This window comes from Thamnophis sirtalis, unplaced genomic scaffold, assembly GCF_051295495.1.
Source record: "Thamnophis sirtalis isolate CommonGarterSnake01/CBP01778 unplaced genomic scaffold, rThaSir2_p1.2 scaffold_5, whole genome shotgun sequence".
In the NCBI taxonomy this organism is placed as follows: Eukaryota; Metazoa; Chordata; class Lepidosauria; order Squamata; family Natricidae; genus Thamnophis; species Thamnophis sirtalis.
In genome coordinates, this window is record NW_028261385.1 from 57,393,875 (window position 1) to 57,414,821 (window position 20,947).

The 20,947-nt window shown below is 41.5% G+C and overlaps 1 protein-coding gene across 1 annotated transcript in view; it reads right to left on the reverse strand.

Annotated features, from left to right (window-relative positions):
* Nucleotides 1-20,947, reverse strand: part of LOC148045389 (maestro heat-like repeat family member 5) — a 75,757-nt gene that overhangs the window by 18,966 nt on the left and 35,844 nt on the right. Inside the window, exons 12-25 of the mRNA XM_087716198.1 lie at nt 20,387-20,499; nt 19,912-20,061; nt 17,953-18,107; nt 16,127-16,274; nt 15,604-15,770; nt 15,227-15,364; nt 14,627-14,741; nt 8,052-8,195; nt 7,307-7,483; nt 6,234-6,380; nt 5,580-5,705; nt 4,240-4,342; nt 3,752-3,817; nt 3,568-3,632 (exon numbers count right to left, since the gene is read on the reverse strand). Of these exons, the coding sequence (XP_087572324.1) occupies nt 3,568-3,632; nt 3,752-3,817; nt 4,240-4,342; nt 5,580-5,705; nt 6,234-6,380; nt 7,307-7,483; nt 8,052-8,195; nt 14,627-14,741; nt 15,227-15,364; nt 15,604-15,770; nt 16,127-16,274; nt 17,953-18,107; nt 19,912-20,061; nt 20,387-20,499 (1,814 nt within the window). The remainder of the gene's footprint in view (nt 1-3,567; nt 3,633-3,751; nt 3,818-4,239; nt 4,343-5,579; nt 5,706-6,233; nt 6,381-7,306; nt 7,484-8,051; nt 8,196-14,626; nt 14,742-15,226; nt 15,365-15,603; nt 15,771-16,126; nt 16,275-17,952; nt 18,108-19,911; nt 20,062-20,386; nt 20,500-20,947) is intronic.

Consider the following 20,947-nt stretch of genomic DNA (forward strand, 5'->3'; position numbering starts at 1 on the left):
ACCATCCATCATCTTCTCTTTGGTTATCTCCAAGATGTCTGCCAGAATTTCTATCATTATTTCTGCCAGATTTTCTCCCTTTTCTTCTAAATCTGAAATAAAATCTGAAATCAGAGATAAAATTCTGATCCATTGATCTCCCATCCCAGTATTCCACTGTTATCTTTTCCAACCACACTGAATCTGGTATCAATATCTCTAATTTTCTTATCTCTTTGCTCATCTTTTTCTTCAGTTTTTTGAAGTCTGTTCTCATATTTCATCATCATTTGGTGAATATTCTCAATTTTTCCATCTCCTTTCCCTGCTTTTTGTTTGATGTTTTCTCTTCTTTGTTCTATATTTTCTATTCTCTTTTCAATGTTATCTGTTCTCTTTTCTATATTCTCTGGTCTTACTTGTATTTTTTGTATTCCTTGCATAATCATCTACAGTATCACTTCCTTGTCTTTTTCCTGTTGCAACATTGTGTATATTGATCTTTGTCCTCCAGATGATGAAGAGGAGGAAGTTGGTATTGCAGAGCCAGCGGCCGTTATCTTTTTACTCATTTCAAAACGGTTGATATACTATATGGTAGTTGAGAAATACAAAGTCTTCAGGTTCTTCTATACCTTAATCCACTTATATAAAGGACAGTTATAATCCCAAGTGGCCCTAATAAGAAGAGAGAGAAAAAAGGAAATGGAAAAAAGGAAAAAAGGGGGGAAAGGAAAAAAGGAAAAAATCTTCAGGCTCTTGTTTGTCCTAATCCAATTGGTTCCAGTTGTTTAAAAGTAAAAAAGTAAAAAACATATCATTCACAAAATAAATAAATAAAAGGAACAATAATAAAAGTCTTCATGTTCTTCTTTATCTTAATTAAGTTCAGTGAAATAAAATAACAAAATCCAGCAGGAAAAGGGGAAAATATATGTCTATATATGCATCCCCCAAAATAGACAAGAAAAACAGAAAAAAAGCACACACCTTCTTTAAGAAAAAAAGGGGGAAGCCAAACTTCTTCTGCAGAAGGCCTCAGACCAGCTGGCAGTGGTTAAATGAGAAGGAGAGTAGGGGAGTAAAAAGACAGAGAGAAAAAGGGAGAGAGAAATATTGCCACTGTAAAATCCAAGGCTCTTATATTAAGTTCCAAACAAAATTAGCAATTGTCTTTTCAAGTTCACTACACTCTTCTTTCTTTGAATTCCAAATTTTCTTTCATGCCCAAACTCCATACACTGATAGTATCCTAGAAGAGTACCTGTATAAACAATCTCCCATGCTCATCCCACTATCATTTCATAAACAGGCTTAAAGTTCTTGAAATATAACATCAGGTCTTAACTTTTTTTTTACTTTTCTCTAAACACTCATACAAGAAAAACAAAACAATGTTTCCAGGCCTCTGGATGGCAGTGTTATTTATTCTCTTCCACTTCCCTTATTTTCCTTATACTCAAAAAAGAAAAATAGATTCAAAAAGGAAATACATTTAGAGCCTTGGAAAGAGAAAAAAAGTAGGGAGGAAAAAGTCTTAGACAGCAAAAATTATTATGCAAATATTTAAGAAAGAAAAAAAAGAAAACCCAGTTTAAAAAGTAAAAGGCCTTTGTAAAAATCCAGCCAAATTCCAACAATAAAAAGGAAGAAAAAAACCACTCAACTTGACTCTGACTTAATCTCGCCGCTTAGCCTCTTCAGTCTTCAATTTTAAATTAACTTTTAGTCTTTTAGAGTGTTCTCTCGAATAATAATGATGAAAAGTCCTCTCACCAGATCAACAAACTTTCTCTTTTTTCTATACTGGAGCTGTCCCCGATTTCAGCACCTTTGATGGCTGCCTCACAGCTGCTGGAAAAAAGGCTCCTCCTGGATCAACCAGGGACTTTGAAATGTCCCTGGGATCAGTAGGATATGGCTTTCCCTGTCACCGTCTCTACGGGATGGTTTAGGTCAGAGATATCTCTGGAGCTGCAAGATCACCCGTCGTACCACCGCGACATTATCCCCCTCTCCCATTCTATTTCCATTTCCATTTCCATTTTTATTCTTATTCTATTCTATTATTTCTATTTCTATCTCTATTATTTCTATTTCTATTTCTATCTCTATTATTTCTATTTCTATCTCTATTATTTCTATTTCTATTTTTATTCTATTTCTGTTTCTGTTCTGTTCTATTCTATATTATTCTATTCTATTGTATTCTATTTTCTTCTATTCTATTCTATTTTTCTATTCTATGTCTATGCTATGCTATTCTAATTCTATTCTATTCTATTCTATTCCTTTTCTGTTTCTATTCTTATTCTTATTCTATTTCCGTTCATTCTGTTCCATTCCATTATATTCTTTGTTTCTTGTCCTGCCTTCAGATGCTTTGAAGAATAGCTTGACTTCCTCTTCTTTGTGGCAACCCCTGAGATATTGGACCACTATTATCATGTCTCCCCTAGTTGTTCTTTTCATTAGACTAGAAATACCCAGTTCTTGCAACCGTTCTTCATATGTTTTAGCCTCCAGTCCCCTAATCCTCTTGGTTGCTCTTCCCTGCACTCTTTCTAGCATCTCCACATCTTTTCTACATTGTGGCAACCAAAACTAGAACTGTGGTGGGTTTTTTGGCTGCTGCATCACATGCTACCTCATATTTAAGTGGCTGTCCAATAATGTCCCTAGATACTTTGAATGTCCTAATTGAACATAATTAACAGAATATCTGCTGTTACCACCATCCACATCTTAATTTGAAATTGAGCATCTCAAAAGCCACATTCCGTGTTAAGGTTGTGGTTAAATATAAAAACCAATCAACATTTCCCAAACTCATTGGTAGCCTCACATTGCAATGAAGAACATGCATTCAATTTTGCAGCTACTAAGATTGTTGGCCGAGCATGTACAAAAACAGCCAGGGAAATGTTTGAAGCCCAGAAAACAGGCTCCTCGTCAGTCAACAGCCAATCAGGTACCTATGAGTTACTAATCTCTCTTCCAGGTCCTGTTTCCATGATGTTCCTTTGTGGTCTTTCACAACATAAGAATTATCTTCACGCTTCCTCCCTTTTCCCAAAGACCAGATGAAAGGGAGATGCCCAGAGGGTCCTTGGTTGCCTCCTCCCCTCTTTGGAAGAGCTTTATAGCTCCTGCTGCCTTAAGAAAGTTCCAAACATCCTTAAAAATCCATCTCCTCCTGGGCACCCATTTTTTTGGAACTATTACCATCTGGCAGACGGTACAGGACAATAAAAATAAGGGCAAGTAGACTGAAAAAGAGCTTCCATCCCAAAGCAGTAACTATCTTGAATTCTACTGTAGAGCGCAACACAAATGCAATATTAGGAGTTTCCAATTTCATTGTATAGAATGTACAGTTGAATACAATTGTATACTTTCATTTTTCATATATAATATACACTGAAGAAGGCACAACTTTGTGATATGGGGTGCCAAGACAATAAAGTAAAGGATTAAACTATTTAACTATGACAGTTTGGTCGCGGGTAGGTTCCGGATGGCTTTAGAGAGAAAATGGCTAAGAATGAGATCAGGCTTGATCCGATGGCCACACTGCCGGCAGAGTACTTTCATGGACTCAGCTGCAGCCTGAGCCACGGAGGCTTCACAATCCTCATGCAGATCCCGGAGACCTGGAAGGAATCCAGAAAAGAAATGATTTCCAGGATCCACCTTGAGAACCAACTCTGATCAGCGACAGAGCTTCTGGAGAGAAAGTCTCCGCTTCAAGCGAGGGAACTTTGAAACTCACCCAGGAAAACTTCTTCGATTTGTTTGGAAGTCACCACATTCCGTTTCATGTATTCTGCACAGCAGCCTAAACACATGCAAAGAAAGGATTGGTGGAGTTGGCATATATGGCTAAATCAACTGATTCAAGAAAGAAAATGCAGAAATTCTTTTGTTTATATTTGGAAGAGTCGCTTTGGGATTTTATGGGATGGTCCCAGGAATTGGGTCTGTCTAGAGATCGGATGGAAAGAATTTCATATGACTCATATTTATGATGGTTGCAGAGTCTTGAGGGGGGGGGGTCACCTGATCACTTTTTGCAACCTTCGGGTGAGCAAACTCCGGAAGTAAGCCCGATTCACTTAACAACCACGTGACTCACTTAACCACAGTGATACCCTTAAGAAACGGGGCCGTGTGTGAGAGAGAGAGAGAGAGAGAGAGAGATAATGGTCAGCATGCCCTGGTTTTTCCTCCCCTCCTTCCAGAGTTTGCATTTGGGTTTACCAATTAAGAGGGCAGCTGCCCTTCGGGATGAAGAATTCTGGCTCTTCAGGAATTTCAGCATCTGCTTCAACATTTCCGGCAGTTTTTCCTTGCATCGATTGATCTGAGGAACACATGGCCACAAACAAGGCAATGAACTCTGTAGCTTCCTCTTTTTTCTTTCTAAGGTTTCTAGTCCTCATGTTCTCAACAACAATGTCTTCCACAACATATTAAATTTTATTATACTGCATCGTATCGTATTGTATTTTAAACTATAAGATTGTTATACTATACTATATTTTATTATACTAAACAATATTATTATACTATATTGGATTTTGTTAGGCATATAATCTAACGGTTGGGTTGTTAATATATAAATCATGTAACAATGCTGTACCTGTTTCTTTAAATAATAGTGTAAATGTGATTGGTTGCTGTTTCCTCAAGCGGCCATAAGATGGAGCCAGAATCACTGTTAGATGCTGATCTGATCTGAATGTTTGGAAGCTGGCTGTTAGAAGTGTCGTATAGTGATCAGCGTGAGCTATTGTAAGTTTTGCAACTGGGGAGCTTACCTAACAGACTTGACTGGACTGGACTAGACTGGACTACTATACAATGCAATACAATATAATATTACATTATATAGTATAGTATATTGTAAGTATTAGTATAATACAGTTTTATATTGTATTGTATTATAAATACACACACACATACACACAAACACATTTATGTTATTAAAGACAGTTTTATCCAAGTTAAAACCATAAAGGAAAATAAAGAAAAATAGTATAGTGAAAAAAGAATAAAAAAAAGAAAAGGGAAATAAAGATGATAAGGAAATGGCTTCTGATCTCATAAATGCATTTATGTTTTGCCCTCTTTACATCGTAATTTCCCTTTTCCACAAACTACCATTTTTGATCCTCAAATCCACAAATCAGTAAGGTTTATAGTCCTCATGGTGGCATGGAACCTCTGGTATTCCCAAGGGAGCAACAACCCAAGAAGAATCCCTCTAGCCAGTTTAGTCTAGTGGTTGAGGCATCAGGCAAACAAACCAGGAGCCTGTGAGTTCTAGTCCCACCTTTCTCATGAAAGCCTCCTGAGTGACTTGGGTCCTGCCCTTAGGCATGAAAGCTGGCTGGGTGACTTTGGTCCAGTCTCTCTCCCTCAGGGGAGCCCACCTCACAGGGTTGTTGGGAAGGAAATTAGAGGAGGGGGAGGGGGAGGAGAAGCATTAGGGACGTCCACCATCTTGAATGATTTATCAAAAGAAGAAAGGCAGGAGAAAAAGAAAATATATTAGACTCTAATCCAGAAGAAAGGGAACCAGCTAGGCTCCTACTTACCACCTTCGAGCAGATGCTGGAATACATGCTCCGGAGACTGGTGTAAATCTTGTAGTCAAACAAAGTCTCTGGAACCTCCTCCCACTTCATAAAGGAGACGCAGGAGATCAGGGTGTTCCTGGCGATCTGGGCCAAGGGAGGAAAGGAGGCGTCAGAGGAGCCGGTTCTGAGGTTGTCCATCTTCTGCAGAGAAAACCCAGCCTTCTCCTTGCTCAGGGGTGGGAAAGGGGATGAGCCACCCCAGGAGGAAGCTATGGCAGGGCAAGGGGGGCCCTGAAGGCCAGAGTTCCCCACAATTCAACCCTGATTCTATTATATTGGTACCAAGCAAACCATCAAGAAGAAAACAAACCCCTAATCCAAGAATGACCCAACAGAAAACCTACACCCATATCAAAATGATCCAGCATTAAGCAGAGATCAAATCCTCCCCTCCAACCTACTGATGCTGTCACCTAGTTGGGTCCAGAATGGCCTGCAAGAAAACAACCAGGTTCAGAGGACCTCACAAATTCAGGATTGCAGAATTTCTTTGCCTTTTCCAGAGGGTCCACATGATGCAACCACATTGCTCTGAGTGAAGATGGGGGTACAGCGTGGTCTCATGGAGAAGGGAGCATGAAGAGACTTAGTTGACCCCACCCTTCAACTCACCTCTCGGGTCCACCTATTAGCCAACTGGATTATGAGAGGAATCAGGTTGCGCAGGATGGATTTGGTAAGATTCCCCTCTGACTCCTTGACCCATTTTAAGAGCAGGCCAAAAAGGGTGATGGAGGTGTTGCGCAACTCGTTGTCCTCCTACAAGGAAGAGAAATGTGTCAGTCCCTCCAATAGCATTTAGGAAGTGGGAGGTGTTGTGAGAACCTAGAAGAACAAACTGCAACATACACAACAGTCAGCTGAGCAAAATCTGAGATCAGAAATTTCAGGTGAGAAAACGTCTCACATTTGATTCTCCTTTGTTTCCTTAAAGAGAAAGGCAGGGAGGGATCCACTAAACCTACAATAAAAACCTTCATAACTCCCATCCTCTTCATCTGATCTGCTTCAGTTTCCCACTCACAAGACAAAGCAAGGGGAGTCTGGCAACTGTTTCTCTAGACAAGGCCATGCCAATGGTTGGCCATGGGTGTAAAAGGCTTGCAGACCAACCTCTATAGTGTGATCAAGGAGTTATTTTCCCATATTTGCAGCCTTCAGATATGAGGACTCCAACTCCAGTATGCTGGCTGGAGAATTCTGGGAGTTGAAGTCCTCACCTCTTCAAGTTGCCAAGAGGGAGAAATACTGATAGAGACCAGAGTTTCCCAATCTGAGCAGCTTTCAGATGTGGGGACTTCAACCTTCTCAGGCCAGCAGAGTTGAAATCCACACCTTAAAGTGTCTGAGATCAAGCAACACCAATCTGGATTTTTAATAAATATGGAGGGTGATTGATGGTGGTTTGGTGAAGCTGAAGAGAGTGGCAACCTTCATTCTCTTCCACCTCATCTGGCACTTCTCCAGCTCTCTGGAAGGGCTCAATGATCATCTGCAAGCTCACACACTCTTTTAGATGAGAACAACACAGTTGTTGCTGAACTATTTCTAAGACTTTTTGATAAAATTAGAATTCGTCAGATGGTACCCAGGTGATCTTTGTGGGAGAAAAAGAGAGAAGGGAGGGAGGGTGGGAGAAGAAGAGAGAGTGGGGGGATTAGTTTGTTGTGATTTGGTTGACGTACATCAGCAAAATACTTCCCCAGGACCGGAATAAGATTGACAGCTTTCCATCCATAGGTTTGAGCATTCAGATGCCGGAAAAGGAACCAAAGAGTCCGGAGTGATTCCTTTGCTACAGACTTCTCTGGGTGACAAGCACAGTTGACCACAGGGACTAGCACCGGCTCTAACATCATATTCTGGAGGAAGGAGGGAAAGGAGGGAACGATTAAACATGGTCACTGGAGTTCTCTGAGTCTAGGAATGACAAACACGGGGAAGCCCACAGAACATAGAATAACAGGGTTGAAAAGGAACTTGGAGGTCATCTAGTCCAACCCCCTGCTCAAGCAGGAGACCCTAAACTATTCTGGACAAATGGTTGTCCAGTCTCTTCTTGAAAGCCTCCAGTATTGGAGCACCCACAACGTCTGGAGGCAAGTCATTCCACTGGTTAATTGTCCTTATTGTCAGGGAATTTCTCCTTAGTTCTAGGTTGCTTCTTTCCTTCATTGGTTTCCATCCATTGCTTCTTGTTCAGCTTTGGATGTCCTCCAAGAGGATCTGTCTCCAAATTGATCCTTCAGATCTTCCAGGGATGCCTCCATCTTTGTAGAAGAGAGGCCACTGTAGCTGAGGGCATCCTCTTTCTGGTGGTTGTCTTCTTCTCCTCCTTCTACCCTTCCTAACTTTGTAGAATTCCTAGAGAGTAAGATCGCACCTGCTGCTCCCTTGAAAGTCCCTCACTTCCTGCCCCCCATCTCTTACCTCAAAGGGGTGCTGGAGAAAATACCCCAGACCACGAACAGCAAATATTTGGATGAGGGGATATGGCTCAGCCATCCCTTTTTGGAGGACACTGAGGATGTCCTTCATGATGAAGAAGTGTCCAAGCTCCGGGTGATAGAGAAGCTGAGAAAGAAGAATGGAGTGATGGATTATTAACCAAGCAAAGGAAGGGAACTTTCCTCAGAGCCTCTGTGAAGAGATGCCACATTCAGAAAGAGAGGAAAAGAAAAGACAGTCCTCATATAGTGACGGCGGAAAGTCACCATGGCACTGATAAAAGGGACAACTCCATTTTTCAGACTCATGACCATTGATCGCAGTCACCTGATCAAAAATTGGGTACTTGATGGTCCGTATTTATGATGGTCACAGTGTTTCTTTTTTTCTTTTTTTTCTTTTTAAACAAAGAAAATAAACATATAACATAAAAACCATCCTCCAGTTACATACAGTATGTCAATTGGTCACAAAACTCCTGTGCCTCCTCACCATATTCTTCACTTACAATTTATATAGAATCTCATATTATCAATCTAATATATATGTATACAATTATTATAATTATTTAACATTTATTTGACTATAATTATTATTACTTCCTTTTATATGAGATATTCTAAATTTAGAATAGATTTATATTATGACATTTCATTACATCATCCTAAAACCATCTAGTAATATTACATCTTTACATTGTATTCTATATAAAATTATTTATCTTTGGTTACAAAACTTTCATGCATCCTTTCCATAGTCCTCACTTACAATTTATATAGAATTTCATTATTAATCATTTATTTGACTATAACTATTATTCATTTTATGCGTAATATTCTAACTAAATTTAGTTTTTATTATAGCACTTCATTACATCATCCTGTATCCTTCCAATAGTTGTGAAATCTTATATCTCTTGCCATTTGTAGTATTTGTGTTCTAATTGCTTTCTTGGTAGATCTTATATGGACTTCTCTTGGCAACTTGTTTTTCATTGCATATCTTGCAAAGACTTGAAACCCCTCGTCTGTTCCTTGCATCAACTTCACTTTGGTTATTACCGATGCTTCTGCCAAAATTTCTAACATTAGAGCTGCCCAATTTTTTTCCTTTTTTTCTTCTATATTCTGGAATTCTGATCTATCAGTCTCCCATAACAATATTCCACTCTTGTCTTTTCCAACCTCAATCTCCTGTCAATATCACCAATTTTCTTATCTCTTTGTTCATCTTTTTCTTCAATTCTTCTGTTCTTTGTTCAATATTCTGCATTTTCTTTTCTTTTTCGTGTTGCAACATTCCTCCAGATAGTATACATTGCCATTATATAGAATCCAAGGCTTTTTTATTAAGTTCCAAACAAGTTCACTGCAATTCTTCTCTCTTTCAAGGCGTTCTTTTTACTCCAGTCCAGCTACTGATAGTACCCCGGAGGAGCACCTGTATAAACAATCCATGCTCATCTGGCTATCATTTTCAATAAACAAGCTCAGAGACCTTGAAATGTAAATCAAATGTGCAAAGAAAAAAAAAGAAAAACAATGTTTCTAAGCCTCCAAGCCTCTAAGTGGCAGTGTAACTTCTTTTCTTCTACTTTTACTCCCCTCTTTATATTCCAAACTTCAGGAGAAAAAGAATTTTTTTAAAAAATAATATGCACTAGAGAATTGAAAAAAGAGAAAGAAAGAAAGTAGAAGAAGAAAAAAAATCTGCTCCAGTTTAAAAAGTAAGAAGCATTTGAAAAAATTCCATCAATAAAAAGATTAAAGAACAGAGGGGGTGGGGCTAGCTGCCAGGACGAATGGCTGCTTGAATGGAGAGGTCCATGAAGAGCAGCTGGATCTGGCATCCGGAGGGGTTTCTGGAAAGACTTTTGTAAACCGAAGATTTCCTGTAGGGAAGACTGAAGAGAAGGTTGGTTTGGCACGACCATAGCAGTGGTGGGTTTCAAAAATTGTTCAAACCTACTCTGTGGGTGTGGCCTCCTTTGTGGGAGTGGCTTGCTGCCCATGTGACCAGATGGGAGTGGCTTTCTGCCCATGCGATTGGATATGAAGATGCCGACGACACTTTTCAGAACCACCTTAAATTACCTCATACACAGAACTGGCATGCATAAGAATGTGATGTAAACCTGTTTTTTAAAAGGCATCTTTGGTTTGCGTTAAAACAACTTCAACACATGCAATGTTCTGATTGCACCACAAACGCAGTAGTCATCCTTACCTTTCACAGAGGCACTGGGTTTTATAAACAGGAGCATGATAGTGTAGAATAATCATATCCACGGACCATTGGTGGTTTCAAAAAAAATTGGAACCTCTTCTGTAGGTGTGGCCTGCTTTCCGGGTCTACTGGTGGAACCTCTTCTAACCAGTTCAGTAGATTTGACGAACCCATTCTACTGAATAGGTGCGAACTGATAGGAACCCATCTCTGGACCAAAAGATGGCAGTTCATGGTCTGCGGTTGAAATTTCATTCATAACTCTGGGCGTGGAAGAGGGCAATCTATAAAGGCCGTCCCAGAGTACTGACAGTAGTTCAAAGTAAGGGAGAAGCTGCAGGAGTCGCGGGTGGCTTAACAGATTCCTGAACTTGGAGGAAGGTATTTTTATTCCAAAACAGCTCACGAGATTACGATTAAGGAGTGGGGTGGTTGTTTTTTTCTATCCCGCCCCCCATTTATAGCGGCGAGTGAGTGAAGGCTTTTTTCTTTTCTTCTCTGAACTGTCTGAGGAGCGGAATCTAAACTTAATTAGTTGACACAACAAAGGCCAGCTGTAAATAACTCTGATTACATGGATGCCTTCAGGGGGAAATGAGTTAACTATTGAAGGTTTGAAGAAGGTTTGAAGAAGAAAAAAAGCTGACTCATAGCAGTGCATTTTGTCAAGTCTGTTTCTTGTTAGCCTGTATCTGGTTAGCTTGTGGAAGAGTGACATCTACTGGTGAAATATGGAATCCCCACCCCACCCCATAGTACACCTTAAGAGAAAACAGAACTTTTGGTGACTATACCCCTTGGATAACAAGAAACCTGACTATTGGAGAACACTGATGTTAATCTTTGGACATTACTAAAAGAAATAATTGGAGAGAAAGAAAAAAGATTTACTGGACCAAAGGACTCAGAATATTTATATAATTACTTAATCCAGGAGGGTCATATGTAAGGTTGAACTTAAAGAATAGGAATTAATGTTATAATACTACTATCAAAGGAATATATTGTTATTGTCATTGGTATTGTTAATGCTATAAGATTATTATTTTTGATATTATTGGCATTATTATTGATTAACTAAGGAGATGGTTTGATTCAGTGACATGCGGTGAAGTTTATGACTGATGAGGCAAAAAGAAAGAAAGCGGCTTTTGGCCGCCCTGCCGCTATGTCCGACATATAGGTAAATTAATAAGTCTCACTCATTCTTTCTATCCTATGATATTTGTTTTCTTATAATATATGAATCTGTTGATATATAGACTATATCACACCTTAATACTCCTTAAAATTGATTATTGAGTAGAGGAAGAGGGAAAAGGAGGGGGAAAGTGAGGAGAGGGAGAGGAAGGAAGGAAGGAAGGAAGGAGGGAGGGAGGGAGGAAGGAAGGAAGGAAGGAAGGAAGGAAGGAAGGAAGGAAGGAAGGAAGGAAGGAAGGAAGGAAGGAAGGACGGACTGGAGAAAGTTACGGAGGAGAGAAGAAAGTGGAAGTTCTGGAAAATAACTAAATTACGGATCCAATTCTTCCAAAAAATGACAAGCACTACAAATCTAACAAGAATTGGCACGGGGAGGAAGCCAGCACCCCAGCTGTCTCTAGCGGCTGCCAGCCCTTGAAACCAAAGATCATTGGAGGATATGCTCCAGAGAGAAAGATCCATTTTAACTAAGGAGCTTCAGATGATATTACAGACTATGCAAGAGGCAATGGCTAAAAATCACGAAGAACTAAAAAGGATATTAGAGAAATAAGAAATGATACTGGAGAACTAAAGGAGAGAATGCAGAAGATGGATGATAAATTTGAGAAGTTCCAGGAACAGATCAATAAACATGAACAAAATGTAATAGAAGGAAAGTTCAAGAACGAGGGGGGGGGGAAATGGAGGAGCTGAGTTCTAGGCTGATCCAGGCAAACAAAGAACTTGAGTTAATGGTCCTCATATTAGAATCAGAGAAAGCAGCCCAATTTCTACGATTTCAGAATGGAAAGGAAGAAAAAGTCGAGGATTTATCAGAAATGATGGCAGACCTTATGGCAAAGGCTTTGGGAATAGGAAAGGATGAGATGGCAATTGAGATCGATAAGACATATAGAATTCAGACAAACTCGCAAAAAAGAACAATCTCCTGATGGAAGTCCATATAAAGTTTGTTAAAACTTCAATACGCAATGAGATGCTGAATAGAAGAAGAGACGATCTGATAATACACAATCAATGACAACTAACAGTCTTAAAACAGTTACCAAGGAGAATCAGAGAACTAAGAAGGCCCTATCAATTTTTAACATCTGTGCTGAATAAATACGAAATTAACTTCAGATGGCTGATGCCGGAGGGCATACTGGTAACTTGGAGAGATTGAAGATTCAGAATTACAGATACAATCAAGGTTTGCACAGTTTAGGAAGAAGGAAGGTATTGCCAAAGATTACACAATATTAGATAAACTTTTGATACAGACAGAAAACAGGCTGATCAAAGTGTAGATAGATTTTTGTTGGAATATAAGATAGAGGAGGAACATGTCAAAGAAACTATAGTCGTCTGAGCGAAAAATTTTGGTTATAATGTGGAATTGGCTAAGTGGGAAAAACTTTGGATACAATCAGAAACTAACAATGGCTACAGCTTATAAAGAAAATCTTTATAAGGTGTTCTACAGATGGCATCTCCCCCTCAGCATGGCTCTCCAAAATGTTTAAAAATCTGGTCCCAAATTGTTGGAAGTGTAAAAAAAACCACCAGGCATTTTTTATCAAATGTTGTGGACGTGCAATGAGGCAAAAAAATATTGGAAAATGATTCAATCATGGTTAGAACAAATGGTGGGAGACCAAATCTTGTGTAAACCAGAAATCTTTCCCCTAGGTATAATACGGGAGGGGTTTAAGAAAGATACACTTTATCTAATTTATATGTACTAACTGCGGCATGCATAATTTATGCATAATATTGGAAAAAAGAAAATACATCATCAGAGCTAGATATAATCAGAAAAGTGTTGGCCTGTGTGGGAGCAGATAGGCTCACTCTTGAACTTAAAAATAAAGGGGAATAAAATATTTTGAAGTCTGGAACAGATTTTATAATTGATATAAGACAAGGTGACAAGACTGGAACAAACTGTATATTTTGTGATTGGACAGAAGGATACACAATGTATTAAGTAGGCTAAATGTTAATGGTTGAGACTAGCTGTATATAATGTGAATGTATGGTCGCTTCGACTTTGCGGTACTGCATTGTTTTAAATGTAAAAATAATAAAAATATATTTTAAAAGATTAAGGAACACACTAAGTTTGACTCAGGCTTAATCTCGCAGCTTAACCTCTTCTGTCTTCAATTTTAACTTTACTTTTGATCTTTTTGGGTGTTCTCTTCTCTAATAATAAAATTTATCTCACTAATTCGACTCACTCTCTCTCCCGCTTTCCTTCTGTTCTGGAGCTGTCCCAACTTTCAGCAGCTTCAATGGCTGCTTCTCTGTGGTCAGAAAAAAGGCCTTCTCCTGGATCTGCCAGGAACTTTGCGATGTCCCTGGGATCACCAGGATGTGCCCTTCTCTATCACTGTCTCTATGGGACGGGTAAGGTACAAAAGAACCGTCCAGCGGCAGACATATCGATGGTGGGATTGCACATAGTATCGTCGTGATGTCAGCTTCACATGCTAACGGTCGCAGTATTTCGATGTTACGTGATCCGTTTTGTGACCACCTGATAAGCCAAGTCAATGGGGAAACCAGATTCACTTAACTGTGTGACTAACTTAACAACTGCAGCAATTCACTTAACAACTGTGGCAAAGGAAGTGGTAAAATGGGACAAAACTTGCTTAGGGACTGAGCAACAGAAATTTGTGGCTCAGTTGTGGTCATAAGTCGAGGACAACCTGTAAAAGGAAATCACTGAAATATCTGTTTTATCCTAAGTGTATGACCACAGCATTGGCTTAAGGGCTTCTGCGATCACTTAGTGACCACTGGAGGTTCTATGATGGTCTTATGTCAGGGACTACAGAATGGCAATACAAAACTGTCTATAATGCAAAGAGGAAACAGAATTTGGGATCATTGAATCTTCCTCCCTCCCTCCCTCCCTCTAATTCCACCGATTAACAGAGTAAGAGGAGACCTTGGAGGTCTTCTAGTCCAACCCCTTGACCAAGTAGGAGACCATTACTATGTCAGACAAACAGCTGTCCAGTCTCTTCTTCAAGGCCTCCAGTGATGGAGCCCCCACAACTTCAACTTCCTAATCATAAAGTCCCCCTGAACCCTGCACAACTTTTCTGCACCTCCACAATGTTGTGGTGCATCCTTACCTCCGAGAAGAACACCATGCCAATTATCTTCTCCCTTAAGTCGGGACGGTGCAGGTAGGTGTTGGCATGTCTGAACATCAGCTTCAGGTCCACTTTAGAATAGGCGAAAAGTTTCCTAAAGATCAAATAGGGAGAAATCAGATAAGATCTGCTGATGAGTGAGGAGAAAATCACCAAGCTAGAGAAATGATTATCTGAATTATGGATAAATGAATTACTCAATGAATTAGTCCATTTCCGTCTCCCGCTCTTTTGCTCTCTCCCTTCCCTTCCTCTCCTCTATCTCCCCTTCCTTCTCTCTCTCTCTTTCCTCCCTCTCAACCCCCCTTTCTTTCTCTTTCCCTCTGTGCCTCTTCTTCTTCCTCTCCTTCTGCACTCCCTTCCTCTCTCTTTCACTCTCTTTCTCCCTTACTCTCTCCTTTTCCTCTATCTAACCCTCCCTCTTCCTCTTTTTCTCTCTCCCTCCCCCTTCCCTCCCTCTTCCCCCTCTCCCTCACTTTCTCTCTCTCTGCCTCTTCTTCCTCTTCTCCCTCAGCCCTCCCCTCCCTCTCTCACCCACTGCCACTCAAAGCCAAGTTCTTTGGACTCTGAAGTTCTTACCGGACCAGGTGGAAAATGGCCTCATACAGACTATCTGGGCTCAAGAACATCTCCCAGCATCCCAGCATCCCCAAATCTTTGTATTCCTCTTTGTATCCGGCAGACAGGATGAGGTTTTTGATCACCTGCACTGCCGTGCTAAATCAAAGGAAGGGAGAAGAGTCGGTGCCAATGCTTCAGCTGATGCCTCCTTCAAAGGCCATGTTTGTTCCCCTGATCCCAACCGGCCTCCCGCTGCCCTTCAGGAGAGCTCCAGCTTTCACTTAGCGGCTTGTGCAACAACCACAAAAAAAACAACAGCAAATCACCCTCCCTTTATTTCTTCCCCTTTCAGTGATATCCAGTTGGATCTAGATTGGTCCCAGGAGATTCCTTACCTCAAGAGGTTGATCTGTTCTGAAGGGTCCATGCTGGATCCACTGTTGCTGGCTCCCAGGAGGAAGTACAGCTGCGTGACCAGGGCAAGGAGCAGGTGGGAGAATTTGTTGGTGAGGAGCTCAGCAGCGTTCGGGAGGGACAGGAGGAAAGAGAGGGCATTGGTGGCCTAGAAATGGGATGAAGGGAGAGTCACCTTGGGCTCCCCAGTTTACTTAGATTCATCATCTTCTTCCTCTTCCCCAGAATCCGTTGCAGGGTGGAGTCTGGCCAACTGAACGGAGCTGAGGGCTTACTGGCCAGATGCCCATCCTGTTGCCAATGAGGAGTTTTGTTCGACAGATACATTCTCATTGAGCCCAGGAAGGGAAACATCTGCCTCCACCTAAAAAGGAGGAGGGGCTTATGCCAAATGATGCTCCAATTTTAGCCCCAGCAGTTTTCCCACTGCCTCCCTCTCCCCTTCCCTTAGGTGTTCCCCACCTCTAGATCCAAGGAAAAGAGAGCCACCAGTGGAGGGCTTACAGCAATGGGCATGAGGGACTTGCTGCTCCGCCTTGAAAGGGCATCGGTGCTGGGGTCTTGGTCTTCCAGCCGTTTTATGAGGGGCTTCATGATCTTGAGGTTTACACAAGGGTCTTCAGCCAGCGCCTCCCAAATCTCCCTGGCATTTCTGCGGAGGGGGAGAAACTGATTGGGAGGGAATCAGATCCTTTCCCCATTTCGGAAGAGACGGCCAGCCAGAGAGATGACACCCCCCCCCCCCAAACAGAAGGAAGGATTGGAAAACCAAAGGCCAAATGAATGGCTCTCATGCCAGAAAAATATATATACACAGGTAGTTCTCGACTTACAACCGTTTCTCCAGGAGCCATTCAAAGAAACAACGTCATTGAAAAAAGTGACTTATTCCCAATTTTCACACTTTCCAGCATCCTTAGGATCATCTGACCAAAATTCAGACTCCTGGACAACTGGTTCAGATTTATGACCATCCCAAAGTCAAGTGATCACATTTTGTGACCTTCTAACAAGCACATTCAATAGTCAGATTCACTTAACGACCATGTTTCCCTCTTAACAACTGCAGTGATTCACTTAATAAATGTGACAAGAAAAGTCATAAAATATCTTTCAAAGTTCATTCCCATCTCTACCCTCATCTGATGTGACCTCCCACTAGAAGACTTCATCTGTGACACACCCATGGCCCATCAAAACATCCATCAAGACCCTTACCTGACACTACCTTTACTGACCTACACAAGACCCATTACAAGATCCCCGCCTGACACGACCCTCAATCTGACGTGACCTCCCCATCACAAGACCCTCACTTGATATGATCCACACCTGACATGACCTCTCCATCACAAGACCTTCACTTGATATGACTCTCACCTGGTCCATCAGAAGACCCATCACAAGATCCTCACCTGACATGACCCTCAATCTGAGGTGATCTCCCCATCATAAGGCCCTCACTTGATATGACTCTCACTTGACATTACTTCCACATCACAAGACCCATTACAAGATCCTCACCTGACATGACCCTCAATATGAAGTGATCTCCCCATCACAAGACCTTCACTTGATATGACCCTCACCTGAGACAACCCACACCTGATGTGACCTTTCCATCACAAGAGCTACTAACCACACCAAGCCCTTACAGGCAGAAGATCACCAGCACTAGTGTTCCTTAAACTCCATTGAAGATGTTACCTTGCCTGGTAACAAAACATTTGGAAACCAACACAGAAGCTTAGAGAACCAACCTCCACCCTCTTCCTCCACCTGTGCTCATTTCATTTCATTTCATTTATTAAATTTCTATGCCACCCAATCCCGGAGGACTCCAGGTGGCTTACAGAAATGAAAAAAATTAAAAAGAATTTTTAAAAACAATTGGACACAACAAGGTTAAAAAGGGAAACACAACAAACACCCAATCAGGAGGGGCGTGGACCTCAATCATGGGTTCAACAGCCCCAAGCCTGCCAGAAAAGCCAAGTTTTAATGGCTTTGCGAAAGGCCATGAGAGTGGGCAGGGCCCAGATCTCAGGGGGCAGCTCATTCCACAGGGCCGGAGCGGCAACAGAAAAGGCCCTACTCCTAGGCGCCACCAGCTGGCATTGTCCCGCTGACAGCACTCAGAGAAGGCCCATCCTGTGTGATCTTATTGGTCTGAGGGGGGAAGTATGTGGCAGAAGACGGTCTCGCAGATACCCGGGTCCTAGGCCATATAGGGCTTTAAAGGCTACAAGGATTCAATCCATTGCAAAGGATTGAGGGACTCTGAGGAATCCAAGACAACAGGATGCCCATCTCCTTGAAGTTCTTCTTACCCATCACAGCCAACAGAGGATTCCAGCAATATGTCCACAACTTGGTTGACCCTCTTGGAAGCCAAGTGACATACGGCCTTGAGGGTGAGGGTTTTTGTTGCTGGGTGGGTAATATTCGGGAGACGCTGGTAGATCTCCTTCAAGAACATGGGTAGCTATGGCAAAAGAGAGATTGGAGGATGACATTCAGTGTTGGTCTCCATTAAAGATGCAGTAGAGACAATAACTCCCACCCATTGGGGGAAATAAATTGGCCCTCACAATATCAACGTTTGCCCTACATATTTTAAAAACTCCTGATTTGTCCAGCTACCTGTGATATTTTATTTATTGGTTTATTTTAGGAGATTTATATTGCCACCTATTCGCACATGACGATTCAAGGCGGCTGACAAAGCCATAAAAACATCTGGAGCCTTCACCACTGCCACAATGGCTCACCAAATGTTATTTTTCATGAAAAAAATGGCTCCTTTGTTTTGCCCTTACCTTCTTCTGGGAGGTTTGGACAATTTTCTCAACAGCCCTAGGATCGCTCAGTGGCCTCCTATCCAGCCTTAGCCTTCTTTTTTTTTTTTTTTTTTACTAACTTATCTTTCAATACATTTTATTTATTTCATTTTCATTTTCATTTTATACAATCACTTATATACTGTGCATAACAAAAAAACAAAGAGAAAAAAAAAGAAAAAGAAAAACCCCCAACATAACACTTCAATCCCCCATACACCCTCTCTTCTCCCCCTCCAACTTTCATTTCACCCCTCCAGCATTCCCCTCTTCTACTTCCCTTCCCCCTCAGACATCTCCCCCTCCCTCCATCTCACCCTCCTTACATTCCCTCTCACTCCCTCTTTACTTCTCCCTCCTCTTTCCCTCTTCTCCTCGCTTTGGTGTATCCATCAGTTTGTTTTTTTAAAAAATAAAATAAAAGAGAAAAAGAAAAAAAAAAGGAAAACGAGCCACAGTATACAAGTGAATTCTTATTGTTCTAAGAATTGAAACTGTAATTCCACCCTCCCCCCTCCCCCCTATAATCCCCCCTCCCTAACCCCCTTACGGCTTCGCAGGTCCCATACCCGGCATAATTCTTTAACAAGCATTTGAGTATAATAAGGCCAGCTAACTTTAAAATTAAAAAAAGAAAAGAAAAGAAAAGCCAAAAAAAAAAGAGAATAATAAAAAATAAAGAAGAAAAAAAAAAGCACACACACACCCAAAAAGAAAGGAGAAACAGAGAAGGGTCAATAAACCCACTACGTTAACACAGCTTCCCATTATCTGTAAATCTTAAACAATGTAGCTCATTCCAAATTTCGATTATTTTACTACTTTCAGGGTTTCAAACTGTATTAGAGCCAGGTAAGTTGATCAATTAGGATTCCCCAACTAAAAGTCTCATTGCTTTGTCTATCTATTCAAACCTTTAATTTATCTCTTTTTTATCCGAATATCCAAACCTTTCTATAAAACCATTAAACTCAAGTACTTCTTTCATTTTTCATTTCCAACACCTCCCTTTCTATCCTTACCCACCTCCACATATAAATTTTTTACCTTCCACCCTGCCTTTATCCATGTCCATATATATATTTTATCCGCGTCCATTGCTCCTCCCATATTTACTCCACTTTCCTGAAGACTCTCCGACCAATCTTTCTTGACCTTATATTGAAATAGCAACTCAAACAAACATCAGCTTGCATTCTAGCCCCAAGTAGTCTAATTAAGCTTTCGCTACCCTTCCCTCTCCCACGCGCCTCCCAACTCCGTTCGTCCCAAACCACAACTCAAAAAGATCGCAATCACCGCTCTCCTCGCCTAGGAAAATAATTCAGCCTTAGCCTTCTTAAAACCAGAAGTGTCGTCACTGAGCCAAAAAAGTCTCAGCTATTCTCATCTTTGTTTTCTACAAAATCTCCTACATCCCTTTTGCTCCAAACCCTGCAATGTCCTTACTTTCTCCATATCCTTGCCAAACTCCACTAGCATGGTGTTCAGGAGCAGCCCCGCAGAGTGTGAGATGTATTTTTCTTGGTGTGTCAAAGCATCCACGGTTGCCATGATCAGCTTTGTTAGCTGCAATGGGCTCAGATTCTCCCCAAAAGCCTGTCGGAGAGAAGGAAAGGAAACCATGCAGAGATGCCTTAGAGCTTTGATGCCCTTCTCTTGAGACTTTGACCCAGATTGGGGGACAGCACACCATGTAGAGATGCAGCCTTATTCCATGCCCTCCATCAGGTGAGATTCGGATGGGGGTCAAAGAAGCCAACATGGCAGCTGCCCTTTCTTCCTCCTAGGCATTGGAGGAAGGGGTACCCAAAGCCCAACCTTGGGGGATGCCATCCCCACTGTGAGATTGACTCCTTTGAGGCTCTCCGGGTCAGGAGGAGGAGGAAAAGGAAGCCAGGCCAAAGGCTGATCCAAAACATACCTTCGCCATTTTGGAGATGTTGTTATGGAAAGAGTCCAAAACAAATAAATCCTCCCTCGGCCAATCTACAAAGTTGTCCAGTTTGTTCTTCTGTTTCTTGTCCATTTCTTTTGCTTGGGAGGGAGGGGAAGAAACCGCAAGGTCAGATTTTGGCCTTCGGAACCTGGGAACTTCCTTCATCTGATGGCCATTTTAATCATAGCAAGAAAAGAGAAGATCTGGAGCTCAGGGTCAACCTGAGGGGTCCCTGGTGCTCTCTGACCTGGGGGGTTTCCTTGCAGGTGTTTCATTGCCCAACTAGGGAACATCATCAGGGGGGATGACCATCAATTCTTATGGAAGCACAGAAAAAAGATCCCTCCCTTCAAGTACTGATGACGTTACCTAGTTGGGTCATTAAATGTCAAGAAGAAAACCACCAAGCTCAGAGAGCACCAAGGACCCCACTGTCCTCTTCCTCCTCCTCTAACTCTTTCCCTCTCTCTTCGCTACTTTCTCATTGCCTCCTCTTCCTTTCCCCCTTGATTTCCTCTCCCACTCCCTCCTCCTCCTCCCTCTCCT